Below are 14252 nucleotides of genomic sequence, written 5' to 3'. Positions count from 1 at the left end.
AAATAACCCCTCCCTCCTCGCTTGAATATACCCTTGAATATACCCCTCAGCCAAGTTGTAATTTTGAAAATTATTTCTGTATAAATTATGTATTTCGAACAACATCACTAAATAAATTTGACCAAGTTAACATCTTCCCCCCCCCCCCCCCCCCCCAAGCATTCAAACTCGATCTATTTAACAATCCCCCACCACTTTCTCGTGAGGGATTTGTTGGGTTGGGTAGGATGATTGAGGGGAACTTGTTGGGTGGGGGGTTCGGATGTTAGAGGGTGGACGTATGATTGTTAAGTTGATCAATTTGAGTTGCTACTTGATTCCTTAATTTCTAATTGGCTCAAATTTTTTTCTACAGAAATTCAAATTTGTTTCAATTTGAACAGACTATGGTTGTTGTTTTGTATTTTTGAGAAACAAAGGCGTCAAATTAATGCTAGTGGATACATTATCATGTTTTAAAACTTTTATGCTACTCGAGTTTTATACCAGTCGAGCGGTCACCTAATCGAAATTCTTTGCATATGTGCTGATTACTTAAGTTGTTAAATTCATGTACTTTGCACTAGTTTTTTTTTTTAGAAAAACTCAGATTTTTGTCCATTTTTCCATTTTCAAGAAAGTCGCCATGTTTTGTGATTTATTTTTTAAGCAAATGATTTTTTCGCAAAGCGATTCGACCCCATGCCGACCCAAATGCCCCCCCCCCCTTTGTACTATTTTAAGATATCCCTTTTTGGCTGACTGACCCTAAATTTTTTTCTAAAGGCGCCCTTGGCGCCAAAGTATACTCAAATTGAGAGGGGGAGCGCGCGCCGAAAAAACCCAAAGTATACTCAAATTGAGAGGGGGAGCGCGCGCCGAAAAAACGCAATTTTTTGGTCAAATTTTTCCAAACAGTGCCTAAAAACGCTCTTTTGGCCTATTTTTCCGAAAAATTGCCTGCGGCACAAAAAAAATTGGTCAAATTGGAGTCTTCATTGTGATTTGAGAAAGATCAGAAAAACAATTTGGTCGACTTTGAAAAAAAAGGCGAAATTTTTGAAAATCCCCCCCCCCCCCCCTCGAGAACACCCTAGACCCACCCCTATATATACATATATATGTTTATACAACTAGATATAACTTTTGCTGGCATCTGTTCATAATGCGAGCAAAGGATTTTGTTTCTAGCGCAAAACAAGCAGAATTATACAATAATAAATTACAAATGCTAAATTTTGTGTATTTTCATTTCTTCGTTATTATCAAATTTCCAAGTCTTCTAACGTTTCTTCGCTTTTTGCATCTGACTCGAGTAGTTTTTCTTTCTCTCTCCGGCTTTTATCCTGGTACAACCTGAACATCTCTTTCATAATTATGTCAAAATCTTCAATTCTGCTTCGTTGTTTGTCGGCCGATTTGATCGTCTGTTTAACGGACTCTTTTAGTGGCACTTTTTTCTGCTTTTCAGCCAAAACTTCCGTCGCCCATTTACGTTGAAACATTGTCGACAACTTTTCGTCTTGGCTTTCAAGTTCTTGTGAGGTTTGAGGTTGTTCATTTCGTCGGCGGGAAAAAAATAATTTATAAACAGACTCAAAGATTGAAAACGGCGCTGGTAAAACTGGTCGGTCTGAGAATTCGCGTTGAAGACAGAAATTTTCGGCTTTCCACTCGAAATGAGACCTGCAAAAATACTAACTTTGAAGCCCCATATGTTTTTATCATTTGATTAAACTTTTCTGGATCATTATCTTTTTTGTTCCCGGTGGGTTTGATCAAAAAAAGTCTGAAAATCAGAGAATTCCGGAGTTTTGTGGTTTTTCAAAAAATAAGAGTCAAAAAGTAAAAAATAAATAAAAGAACGAATCAGCTCCTTTTCCTTCCCCCCCCCCCCCCCCCCCCCCCCACCTGCAAAATTTTACAAATTTAACTTTTGTTTACAAAATTCGATTGTTTTGAAAGTTGGCATACGGACTAATAAGGCCATGGCAAACATATTTGGTCTTCATAATTAACCTTGTAAAACCACTCGTTACACCGTAAAATTGATGCTCGTGTGAGGTGGGGGTGAAAAGGAAAAAGAGCCAACGAATCATTGATTTTGAGATACAATTTTGAAAAAATGTTAACCTCTGGTTGATGAATTTGAATATTTCGTTGAAGAGAGCAATTAGCAGATTGAGCATCAGAGCAGTTCCCACCCACAGAAACATGAGCAATAGCCACATATAAATGGAGATGAAGTTCTTTTTTTCGGCCAAGAACTCTTCGGTCACGTTAACACCTACAAAAAAACAATATTTATACAAATTGAGCTCGTCCAAATTGATGCAATAATTCTACGAGTATCTTCAGAATTGTAATAATAAATGTCAAAAACTTAAATAAAACAATTTTAAAAGTCAAGAAAACGAAATAAACTTTGATACATCATGATGATTAGGTCACGTTGTGTGAGAGTAAAAATTCAAGTTTCAACTGGCAAAAGAACAACTATTTTCTTTATCTCCCACCTGCTAACTATTACAAGTTAAATGTTTCTATGCTTTGTCTGATTGTTTGAAAAAATATATATGCGTAATGGTTGAGCCATGACATAAATATGGGGTCTCCATACTAAACCATATAAAAACAAACATGACTCGTTAAATTCAAGAGTTGATAATCAAATGAGGTGGTGGGGTGGGGGGGAGTGGGGTACCGTTTTGCGAACAATGATGGGCAATGCACAAAAAATTAAGTTTAAAACAAAAACCAAAAAAGAAAACAATGAAACCGTAAGTTTCAATCAACTTTATAGATCTTACCGTTTTTTTCTCTTAATGGACGATAAAAAAAAACGTACAATGATGGATGAAGAGATAGCAATGGTAATTTCAATGACATTTTCTTCAAGGCAACAAAACTCAAATTTACCACCATAAAAATACATACGAACACAAATGAAAATGATTTTGTTCTTAGTGCTACATTTAAGAACTATTTTAAAAACTGTCTTAAATTGATTCTGCAGGAATTTTTTCCAAAATGGACGTACGAAAAAAATCATAATTTTCCAAATAAGGGTGGATTTTGTTAGCAAGCGCGCTGGTTGCGAAGGTGGGATGGGGGTTGAACATGAAGTGTTTAGTGGACAAAAAAATTGGCCGAAGAACAAACCATAAGTTTTTGGCAAAACCAGCCCATTGAATTTTGCAACCATTTTCACATTTTTCAAAAATGAAAACGAGAAAAACACTCCAGATAATGCAAAGTAAAGCAACAACATTTGAAAAGAAATGTATGAGTTTCGATTATAATCTTGACGTTTCAATCTATTATAAGCTTTTATAATCGGCTAAGAAGGATTGAACTTCAAGGAAAAAAAATTGCCTCAAATTTAGGAAATTTGTTTATCGTTCAAAATTGAATTTTTTGTCTAAAGATTTTTTAATAACTTTACAATCTTTGATTAGTAACATTTTAATAATTTTATTTGATCTTAATTGATTGTATTGGAGACCAACAAAAAAAGTAATTGATAAATGATATTCGGTAAAGAAGCCTTTGGGTCTTCACTACTATTTAGTTCTTAATTTACATTGAAAACAAGTGTTCCGACTTTCGAAGAACTTTATTGTATTTTTCTACACGGATGGTTTATTTTATTCAGTCATTTTTCTTGGACTTCTTAGCTAAGTGTTTTTGCTAGATTTTTTTACAATCTGAAATATAATGCTGTCCTTTGCTCAATGCTGAATAAATAAACAATTTCAACTTGTTAAAATTATTGCGGTTCAAAAATTACCAGTTTGACTACTTGAGGAGATTTACCAGTAAAACCGTCACATATACGTTGAATCTTGTTGACTATTTTCCACTCCCCTATTTTCCAAACTCACATACGCTTAACCCTTGAAAGGCTTCTTTGCAAGAATGTCAATTCTCCACTCGGTACCATGGGGAGAAAAAATGGGAACGATCCGAAGGTGACAGGCAAAAGTAAAAAAAAAATTGCTAAAGTTTTCAAGGGCTAGGAGACTTATTGCCAATATCTGGAAAGTTTATTTATATCAAATGGCTGCCATTTGAATTGACTCTATCATGTTCTGAAGTGTTTTATTACCTGTTGATGGTACGCCTGGTTTGAGAAAATAAGTTTGAGTTAATTTAGTTCAGTACAAGACTTATTTTGGGATTATATTTAAAATACTATGAGGGTTTGAAAAAACCAACTAAGCACAAGCACATTCCAACGATTTTTATCAGTAATGGGTACATTTATAACTTAAATAGCACACAGAGGCCTAAAAACGGACTATTTGGTCAAACGAAGTTCTCTTAGGTTTGAGGTTGTAATTTGTACAAAACTTCTTATTTTTCTGATTAAAAGTCCAAAAACAATTTAATTTGAGTGTTAATATTTCCCAATTTACCTGGTGGTGGGACCATGGCTGTTGAGAGGACAGTGGACACGAACTTCTGTCCATTGTACATAAAGTATGGCCTCAGTATGAGCCACTGGAGTGAGCCACTGTATGGATCGGAGTAGTCGAACGAGTTCATACACACCTAGACAAGACCATTCAACAAGTCCATACAAAATATGTTTCCGAAAAATTTATCCAAATATTGAATAAGCAGCACCACCCGAGTCAAGATTTTTCACCTAATTTGAAGCTAGATTTGAGCGGTTTGAGCGGTTTTTTCAGACAATTACGCTCAAAATCTTGCTTCAAAATGAGCGGTTTGAGCGGTTTTTGAACGGTTTTATCTAAAAAAACCGCTCAAAACCCGCGCAAGATTTGAACGGTTTTGAGCGGTTTATCGAAAAAACCGCTCAACAACCGCTGAAGCCGCTCATTTTGAAGCAAGATTTTGAGCGTAATTGTCTAAAAAAAACCGCTCAAACCGCTCAAATTTTACACATTTTCCAGTGGTTATTTTGCTCGAGCATTTGAAAAAGGTCGCTCACATTGTTTTTGGTCAAGACATCGAAAAACATATTGCTTGATTTGAGAACGGTTAAGCACTTTTTTAATTGTAGATAGTATTTCAACTGCATCTTAGCGTGGGTTGACCAAAAATGCTTATCCTAAAATTTCCATATATGAAAAAATGCTTGTCCTACATTTTTTTACAGTTTCATAGACTCAGAAAATTGTAAAAAAAAACGCTAGGTTAAGCGTTTTTTCATTTATAGAAATTGTAGAAAAATTATTTTTTCATATATAGAAATTGTAGGATAAACATTTTTTCATAAATGAAAATTGTAGGATAAACAATTTTTCATAAATGGAAATTGTAAAATTTCAGGACTTGAGATATATGTTAAAGCAAGATTTTAAGCATTAATTATATATTATTACAGCTATCGTTGTTGGTAGTAGCTGGACTAATCGGTTAGTGATTCTTGTATACTTGATCAGTATGAACAATTTGATGATATTTACAGTAATATATAATAGACAAACAGCAAAATTTCCGTTAGAAACTATCCACAATTAAAAAGTGTTTTCTCCTGGACTATTTCTCCTGGATAACGTTTGATAATACAGTTCAATGACATCATAATATTCTAAGATCATGACAATTATCTCATTTCAAAGTAAAAAAAGTTTTGAAACCGTTTTTTTGGCTTAAATTCTCAAAAAAAATGAGATAAATCATGAGTATCACTTGATAAATGGATGGACAAACCTGTTTTGTTTTCCCAAAGACGAATATTGCGTCAGTTATTCAAAGTTGATCCAAAGAGAATTGTTGTGGCAAGAAATCTGTTTTCCACAAATTGTGAAATTATTCTTAAGAAACCCTAATCCTAACCTAACCTTAACCCCAACCTACCCCGAGTCATTTTCGGAAAAGAAGAACTGTGTGGCTCCGAACTTCTCAGTTTTACTCGTCATAAGCTAACAAATTATGAAGATTAAAATTGAGCAAAAAACCTGGTTTTTGATGAGCAAGGTGTTTTAAATTGAGCAAAAGCACTCTTAATTACTTTAAATTTGATTAAAAACAAGTTTAACATTATTCTGGACATCTTGCCTTTTATGAAAAAATGGTTGTCATACAATTTTCATATATGCAAATTGTATGATAACTGTTTTTTTTAGCTTCAAATTGAATTTTCGTTTTTGATGAGCAATGTCTTTTAAATTGAGCAAAAGCACTCTGAAATAATTGAAATTTGTTTATAAACAAGTTTGAACAATTTCTGAAAATCTTTGCTTTCATAAAAAAAAGGTTATCATACAATTTTCATTATGGAAGTTGTATGATAACCATTTTTTTTCAAAAAAAAAATAAACGTAGTTATTTTTCATCACTAGACTGTTGTATTTGGTTCAAATAGCCGGAGAAACTAGATTGAATCTTTTTTCAATGGTTTTTTTGCAATGGTATGAAAATTGTATGATTAGCATTTTTCCATACATTTGATGCAGGCATTTGTATGATAAGCTTTTTCGGTGTGGGGAAATTTAAAATAAGCATTTTCGGTTTATGGATGTCAACCTGGGTTACATTACCTTTCCAGGCCTTTTTGTTAGTTTTAATCGGTTTTCTTTATAAGACCGCTCAAAAACGGCTCAAAAACCGCACAAAACTTGCTTGAAAAACGTTCAAACATCACCGCAAGAAAAGAGCGGTTTTTGAGCGGTTTTTTAAGCAAGATTTGAGCAGTTTGAGCGGTTTTTCCAAAAAAAACGTCCAAACCGCCCAAATCTTGCTGAAAAACCGCTCAAACCGCTCATATCTTGAGCGGTTTTTGAGCGGGATCTCGACCCGGGCAACGGATCTATCAAACGCAAAAAAAATATGATCAAAGTCAAAAACGGCAAAAAGTTAATAACGAATAATTACTAGAAAAAAAATTTCTAGAAGTACTGAAAAAGCTTTTGTTTGAAACGCAGTAATTCAGACTGGAATCAAAATAGGACATTATTTTCTTTTATTTTTGAAGAATTCGAGTAAAAAGTTTCAAATTGAATTGAAATTTTTGCTTACACAAATAGATATTTTGAAAACAGGGGCGGATCTGGGATTTTCTCAAGGGAAAGCAGATTTTTAAAAACTTCGTCGAATTTATTAGGTCGTTGATAAAGTGCTACTTTGTTACAGCTAACTCTACTTTAACCATTAAAAAGAATAAAAGAATAAAAGTGATATAGTCTAGGGTTAAAACATTAAATAGTGAAGAGAGCAGTCTCTGCGCCGGAGAGATTGAATACGTGAAGTTCAAAAGTAAGTGACCTGTTAGAAAGGTTATGTAGCAATTGCTAACAATACTAATTAAGTTGAAATCTTATCAATCCTCCAAGCCGGAAAAATTTTGAATTGTAAAACTAACTGATTATCTATTTAACTTCATCCTTTCTCCCCCTTTTGGGAAAAAAAAATGAAATTTAAAGCATCCATAGTGTACTTGAATTGAGCTGATCCGATGGAATGCTATGAAAGTCAGGATGGTTAACAAACCAATGAGTATCGGGAACAAAAGAGATAAAAATTAAACTTGACGAGAAAAAAAAATAGCACCGAAAGGCAAAAATGTTTACGGTAAGCTATGATAATCAGTTTCCATAACAGTTCATGAAATTTTCTAATTCGCCATTAAAAAGTTCGCTGTCGAGCTCCGTGTAATCATCAAAATTGTCCACCGCAATTCTTAGAGATTCGTCTGTCGATGACTATGATTTTTGAACGGGCGGAGAAGAATTCGATTCAACATTCACTATCTCCAAGGGAGCCTCTTTGTGGGTAGTGTCCAGTTTTTCTCTGCCATTGTTGTCAAGTGTGATCGGATTCGATGCCGAATCAGGGGTCACTTGAGGTAAATCTGCGACATCTATGAAGTATCTCTTACCATAGAATTTTGGCGGACCTTCAATTCTTCTAGACCGTCGAATAATAGGTGGATCGTTACCACGTTTAGGTGGAGACTTTGAAGTAGGTACGGCCTCGTCTGATGAATCCACTATCTCGTAGACTGGAAAGTTTCTTATAGAATTCTTCTACAGTGGTCTGGCCGAGTTGTTTTTGGTGCCATTTACTTGTGTAGTCGTGGTAGACTCCGCCGCAGTGATTAAGATTGGGCACGGAATGATGTGATTTTAAACGGTCCTAATCGATCAACCCATCTTGTTAATCTGCTGTGGTAAGTTTTATTTCGGTAGTTTGTTCATAGGGAAGAAAGTAGATTTTATAATGTTCAACAGCCCAGACAACTCCCAAAAGTTCTAATTCATTTGTAGAGTACTTCGACTCGTGAGGGTTCAACCACCGTGAAGCAAATGAGATAGTTTTCCAATCGTTCCCGTGGAGTTGTTTTAGGGAGGCTCCTAATCCATTATGTGAAGCGTCAATTTTTATTCTGGTTTAAATTTTATGTCGAAGTGAGTAATTTCTGTAAGATTGATAATCTCCTGTTTGATTTTCTCGAAAACCTTTGTATGGTCGACATTCCAAATGAAACTAGATTTCTTTTTCTAGCAGAGACCGGAGTGGACTTCCTAAGGATGCTAAACTTGGTACGAATTTAATGCAATTTTTATTAATCCGAAAAATGGTCTTAACTCTTTCAGATTTTTTGGAATGGGTAAATCCTTTATTGATTTCGTTTTGTCGAATAAAGGAGAAATTCCTGTATTTGAGATTTTATATCCCAACCATTCGATTTGTTTTTGAAAGAATTTGCACTTTGACCATTTGACGGCGAAGTTGTTTTCGTCTAACGTTGATAAGATTTTCGATACAAAATTTTTGTGGTCTAAAAAACTTCCTTTGGATGCAATTAAAACGTCAACTAAATAACAACCCTGTAAAAGGGATCGTACATACCGTTGAGTCCATGACTCTTTGGAATTCGTAAGGCATATCACCTAAGCCGTAAAACCAGTTAAAAATCTGTAGCTACCGTTATTATTGCCGCCCACTATACTAAAATAAAATTGGTTGCTAGTAAACTTGTCTAAGGCTAGTTGATTATATGCATTTTTAAAATACAAATTTGTAAACCAAACTTCCCTAACGGAATCGTTCGATATTTGTGCCGCTACATTGTCTAAAAGTTCGTGGAAATTTGGCATCTGATATTTTTTCTTATGTATCTGTTTGTTAATTAAAATAGAGTCTAGAGCCAACTTGACCGATTTTTCTTTTTTAAAAGTATTAACAATTGGGCTGATAAAGCGATCTTCGTCACAATTTTCTAACTTCTTGATGTGTCCTTCGTTTTTTAATTGATTAAGTTCAGTTTTAACTAAATCAAGTAAGTGGAGGCGGACTCATCTTCCTTTTAATTGAATTGTTTTTAGCGAATCGTGAAAATGAGTGATTTTCATCTGACTTTTTGTTTTCCCAACCCAAAGGATTAAATTTTTAAATGTTTTGGAGATCTTAATAATTCCTTTTCTAATTCTGCTTTTGAAATAAAATCTATGAGCTTACACGTCTGGCTTGTCTGGAAGTATGGAAAGTACTTCTGTGATACTTCTATCCCCACTTCAGGCAAACTGTTGTTTCCGAGTATGTTCATCTCATGTCCTTCTGTCGAAAAGAAATGGCAGTCATCGTGTGACCATCCGTTTGAAAAGATAAGTAGGATCACTTTTTCAGAAATGTTCATGGCGTTGTCCGTGAACCCGCAGTATAAGTCATTGGTTGCCTTATCCAACGGATAAATTTTTAAGTAGGGGTCTCGTAGTGTCAATTCGTGGAGATCGTTCTTGTTGAGGAAGCTAACCGGGCTAGTGGACTCCACCTGTATTTTAGGATTTTTTGGGTTTTTTTACCGAGGCCAATATTTAGTAGTTTCTTTAACTTTTATCCATCGTCGCTGAATATTGTACTTACCTTTAATACAGAATAATCGTCATTTTCGCTTTGTCCAAATTCTGACAATGCGTTAATCACGCCAAAATTTTCTCTATTTACCTGGTCCATATTTACATCCGGATGAGTCTGGTAAAATTGCCTTCGGATTTACAGGATGCACAAGTAGTGTCCTTTTCCGGACAAACAGCTGAATGTCCTTTTGAAAAGGTCCCGCCACATTTCATACAGGTGTTGCTTCGTTTAATATTCAGTGTTGGTTCTCTTTTGACATTAAAATGATTATGAGATTTGTGTATGGGTGATCCGTTGGATTTAAAAAAAGTTTTAGTTTTGAATAGTTTGAAATTCCTTTTTATCGATGAGTGCCACAATTAGTGCTTCTCGCGGAGGTGGTGTTTCGGTCAGGAGTTTTTTGTAATCTGTCATAGTTTTTCATGTTATTTATGAAGATGTCCCTGATCCATTTTTCCTCTAGCGCGGCTATTTCACCTTTTTTTAGCCATTTCGGATAAGGCTCCCCAAAACTGTTCTCTCTGTCTCGTTGTTTTCTGTTTAGTAGTTTGTGCCTTTCAAAGGTGACGTTCGTCTTCCTGACGAAAGCGGTTGCTAAATAATCCCAAAACTCTTTGAATGAATTTTGTAGTTTTTTTACCTTTCTGAAATGTTGCCCAAAAATTCGTTTTTCTTCGTTTCCTTGGGCTAAGTACAGGATCGATCATAATTTTTTGTCGGCTTCTTCTATTCTCATACCGTTAAATTTATTGGTTTCTCATTTAAAAGATGTCGTTTCTTCCTCGTCGTATCGTCGTATCGTCTTTTTTCTTGAATGTTTCTGTCTTTTCTAGATTTTCTTTGGCTCTCCGATTCGCTATCCGTCGGAAGGATGGTGGTTGGGGATGGTGTTTGTCCGAGGGGTTTTGTAGATTTTCGATGTCTATGTTTTCTTTTGCGATAATAGCTAAATGGAAGAGATTACTCCAATCTTCCCAGGGAATAGGTGGGTCTACCGTATGGTTCTGACAAAATGGAGGTATTCCTCTCACGTTAGATTCGTTATTCGACTGCGCCATGATAAAATATTACTTTGTTACAGCTAACTCTACTTTATACAATCGAAAGAATAAAAAAATAAAGGTGAATTAGTCTAAAGTTAAGACATTAAATAGTGAAGAGAGCAGTCTCTCGCCGGAGAGAATGAAATAGTGGAGGTCACAAGTATGTGACCTGTTAGAAAAGTTATGTAACAATTGCTAACAATACTAAATAATCTGAAATCACATCAGTCCCTGTTTCGGACAAATTTTCGGAAAAGGCCCTGTTTCGGACAAATTTTCTGCGCAGCATTCAAAATTCTCTGCGCGCATTCCCGCCTCAAAAATAGTTTACATTGGCGCCGAAAGACGCCGTTAGAAAAATCTTAGGGTCCGTCAGCTAAAAACGGATATCTCAAAATATTACAAAGGTACAAAGGGGACCATTTGGGTAGGAAGGGGATGGAATCCCTGAGAGGAAGCGTCCCCCACCCCTAAATCCGCTCCAACTCCATGCAAAATCAGGTAATTTTATTCCAGCATGTTCACAGAATTTTGTTTACAGAAAACAGAGTGTTTACCGATAATTGAACTTGGAACTCATTAAATGTCTCAAACCCCCCTTCCCACCAAAAAACTAAAAAGTAGTCAACCAACCAAATATCAAGCTATGACCTGTAGGAAAACCCCCGCAGCCTTGGTATGTACTCCGAAAGAGTGAAACGAACAAAGATAATTTAATTCAAATGAAATATCAAACCAGAAATATAAAACCAAATTGAGGTACTGTGCGCCGAAAAAATGCATTCCTGCAGTGTACTCCCCGCAGTAATATCTCCGAAAGCAGAGCAGCGTTGGATAAAATAAAACGCAAAAACATCTAAAACGACCCTCCGAAAAACCGAGAAAAATATAACTTGTAACTATGTAGTGTAAAAACCTACATACAGCTGTAGTAATCATTCCGAAAACGGAGATAAAAGATGAAAATTTTTAACCAAAACGAAAACTGAAACTAGAACATGAGGTCAAAATACTGTTGACCAAAAAAACAGTTACCACTAAAGCGAAGCGCTTTACCTGTAGTGTTATTCCCGCAGCCAGAGTGATGACCCCCAAGACACTTAGGAAGCAGACAGCTTCGACTAGCATCTTCCTCAACATGATCCAGAGGGGACCCACAGTGCTGTTGAGGATGTAGAAGGAGATCAGTCTCACCCACGCCAGACAGCAGGATAGACAGTAGAAACAGTGGGCTTCATTTATTAGGGAGTATGAAGTCTGAAACAAAAAAAAATTTAAAGTATGTTTCCAATTAAAAGTGTATACAACCTTTTTGTAGTTAAAACGAAAGTCTTTTTTTCAGCTTGAAATGGTTGAAGTCGTGTTAAGAATTATTTTCAGGCTAGATATAAAAACAGTGGATCTCATTTATTGAAGAGTACGAGGTCTAAAAAAAACAAGTTTTCACAACTTGTTATCAGAAAGATTTTCAAATAATTATTTATTTGCGAGTTCAAATGCTCAAAAAAAAAACATTTTCTTCAAGATATTATTAATAGCAACCTTACAAATATCATCATTTAGGCGAGCAAAGAAGAAGAAGTCAAAAGCATAAATTGTAAATCGAACGGTAGTAGAAACAATTGACTCAGTTTTTAAGGAGTAGGAAGTCTGAAACAAAATCAATTTAAATTATGTTTTTAAAAATCAAACAATTAAAAGTCCATAATTATTTTGATTATTTTGTTCTGAGTTCAAATTTCCTTTTTCAGCTTGAAACGATAGAAGTCGTTTAAAAACTGCTTTCAGACAAGATGTGGAAACAGTGGATCTGATATTTGGGCAAAAATTAAATAAGGTCAAAAAGTAGAAATTTGAATTCGACAAGTAGAAACAGAGTGCCTCGTTTATTAGAGAGAAGGATGTCTACAGAAAAATAGCAAATCGAATTCTGTGAACGGGTAATTTTGACTTTCTTAGGAATAACTTTGACAACTAAAAATCAGCACGATACATTATAAATATTTTAATTAAATTTTGTAGAAAAACTTTTCTATTTTTTTCGCCAATGCCCTCATGAAAACTTTTATAGTTCGAGCCTTCATGATTGATGTTTTGTTAGATGAAATGCATGCGGCAGTTCGGTGCTCCTCATTTTGAACAAACACATTTTCAGAAGTTGAATGCATAAAAAATTATAAAACGCCAACCGCACACTGTAATTTTTTGAGTTTATTGTTCCGACTTTCGTAACGAAAGTAACGGGATAATTGTGCTCGGGGTGAGTTTTTTTTTCAAACAAATTTCGACTTTTTAACTAGCCATTTTTGACGGGAGTTTTTTTAAATATCATTCGAAAGGTATTGTAGTCTTGAGCTTAAATCTGATTAGATATTTCACCTGTGATCATTTCTCATAAAGATATGGGGGTTTGAATATTGCCATTATGGTCAATTTGGGACAATTAAAGTGCGATATATTTCGAGATATTAACGAGTAAGCGGAGTAAACGGACTTACACACACATTCTTGCATAGCTTCAGATATCTCGCTTCTGATTAAAATAATATGCTATTTAGCTTTTCCAAAATTCATCTAGCAATTTTTCAGAAACATCTCAAAGTTGTTTTGGATTTTTATAAATGGCCTTAGTTTTTCATTCTCGAATTTTGAGAACAAAAACAAAAAAGCATCGCAGGTGATTGGTTGAAATCAATGGCGAGCGCATGAGTTGTTTCAGGGGTCTTTGAAATCGATTCGGAAAATTAAGTAGTTCGAAACTCAAGTACAAAATTTCAAATATACTTGGAAAACTTTTCGTTGTTTCCTTACAAAATTTAATTGCGTCGAAAAAAGAAACATTTTTTTAGTACACATTTTAACTTGCGGTCGAAAAAAGAAACAAAATATTTTCAGGGCATTTTCCAAATAACTTGGCAAAATTTTTGCGTTTTAGTACAAAATTTAAATTGCTGTTGAAAAAAGAAACAAAAAAATGTTTTTTTAGTACAAAATTTAATTTGCAGTTGAAAAAAAGATTTTTTAGGGCAAATTCAAAATTATTTGGAAACTTTTTTGTTGTTCTAGTACAAAATTTAATTGGCGATAGAACAAAGAAACAAAAAAATGTTTTTTTTCTAGTCCAATTTTAATTTTCGCTTGAGAAAAGAAACAAAAAGTTTTCAGGGCTATTTCAAAATTTTAATTTGCGGTTGAAAAAAGGAACAATGAATTTTTTTAGTACAAAGTTTAATTTAATGTTGAAAAAAATTTTTAAAAATTTTCAGGGCGTTTTCAAAATTTGTTCAAAAAAATTTTTAGTTGTTTTTGTGCAAAAATTAGTTTGCGTTTAAAAAAGAAACAATAAATGTTTTTTAGTACAAAATTGAATTTGCGGTTGAGAGAAAAAAAACGAAAAAT

At 34.5% G+C, this 14252-nt stretch overlaps 1 protein-coding gene across 6 annotated transcripts in view; it reads right to left on the bottom strand.

Annotated features, from left to right (window-relative positions):
• Positions 1-1227: 1227 nt before the first annotated feature.
• LOC134852981 (transient receptor potential cation channel subfamily M member-like 2) overlaps positions 1228-14252 on the bottom strand; it is a 131004-nt gene continuing 117979 nt past the window's right edge. For all 6 annotated transcript variants that reach the window (XM_063868880.1, XM_063868881.1, XM_063868876.1 and 3 more), the window contains 4 exons: positions 11910-12110; positions 4398-4533; positions 2113-2266; positions 1228-1665 (listed from right to left, as the gene is read on the bottom strand). In XM_063868880.1, coding sequence (XP_063724950.1) covers positions 1245-1665; positions 2113-2266; positions 4398-4533; positions 11910-12110 — 912 coding nt within the window. In that variant the 3' untranslated portion in view covers positions 1228-1244. The remainder of the gene's footprint in view (positions 1666-2112; positions 2267-4397; positions 4534-11909; positions 12111-14252) is intronic.

The sequence above is a fragment of the Symsagittifera roscoffensis genome, chromosome 8, assembly GCF_963678635.1.
Source record: "Symsagittifera roscoffensis chromosome 8, txSymRosc1.1, whole genome shotgun sequence".
Lineage (NCBI taxonomy): Eukaryota > Metazoa > Xenacoelomorpha > Acoela > Convolutidae > Symsagittifera > Symsagittifera roscoffensis.
This window is presented reverse-complemented; position numbering and strand designations above follow the sequence as displayed.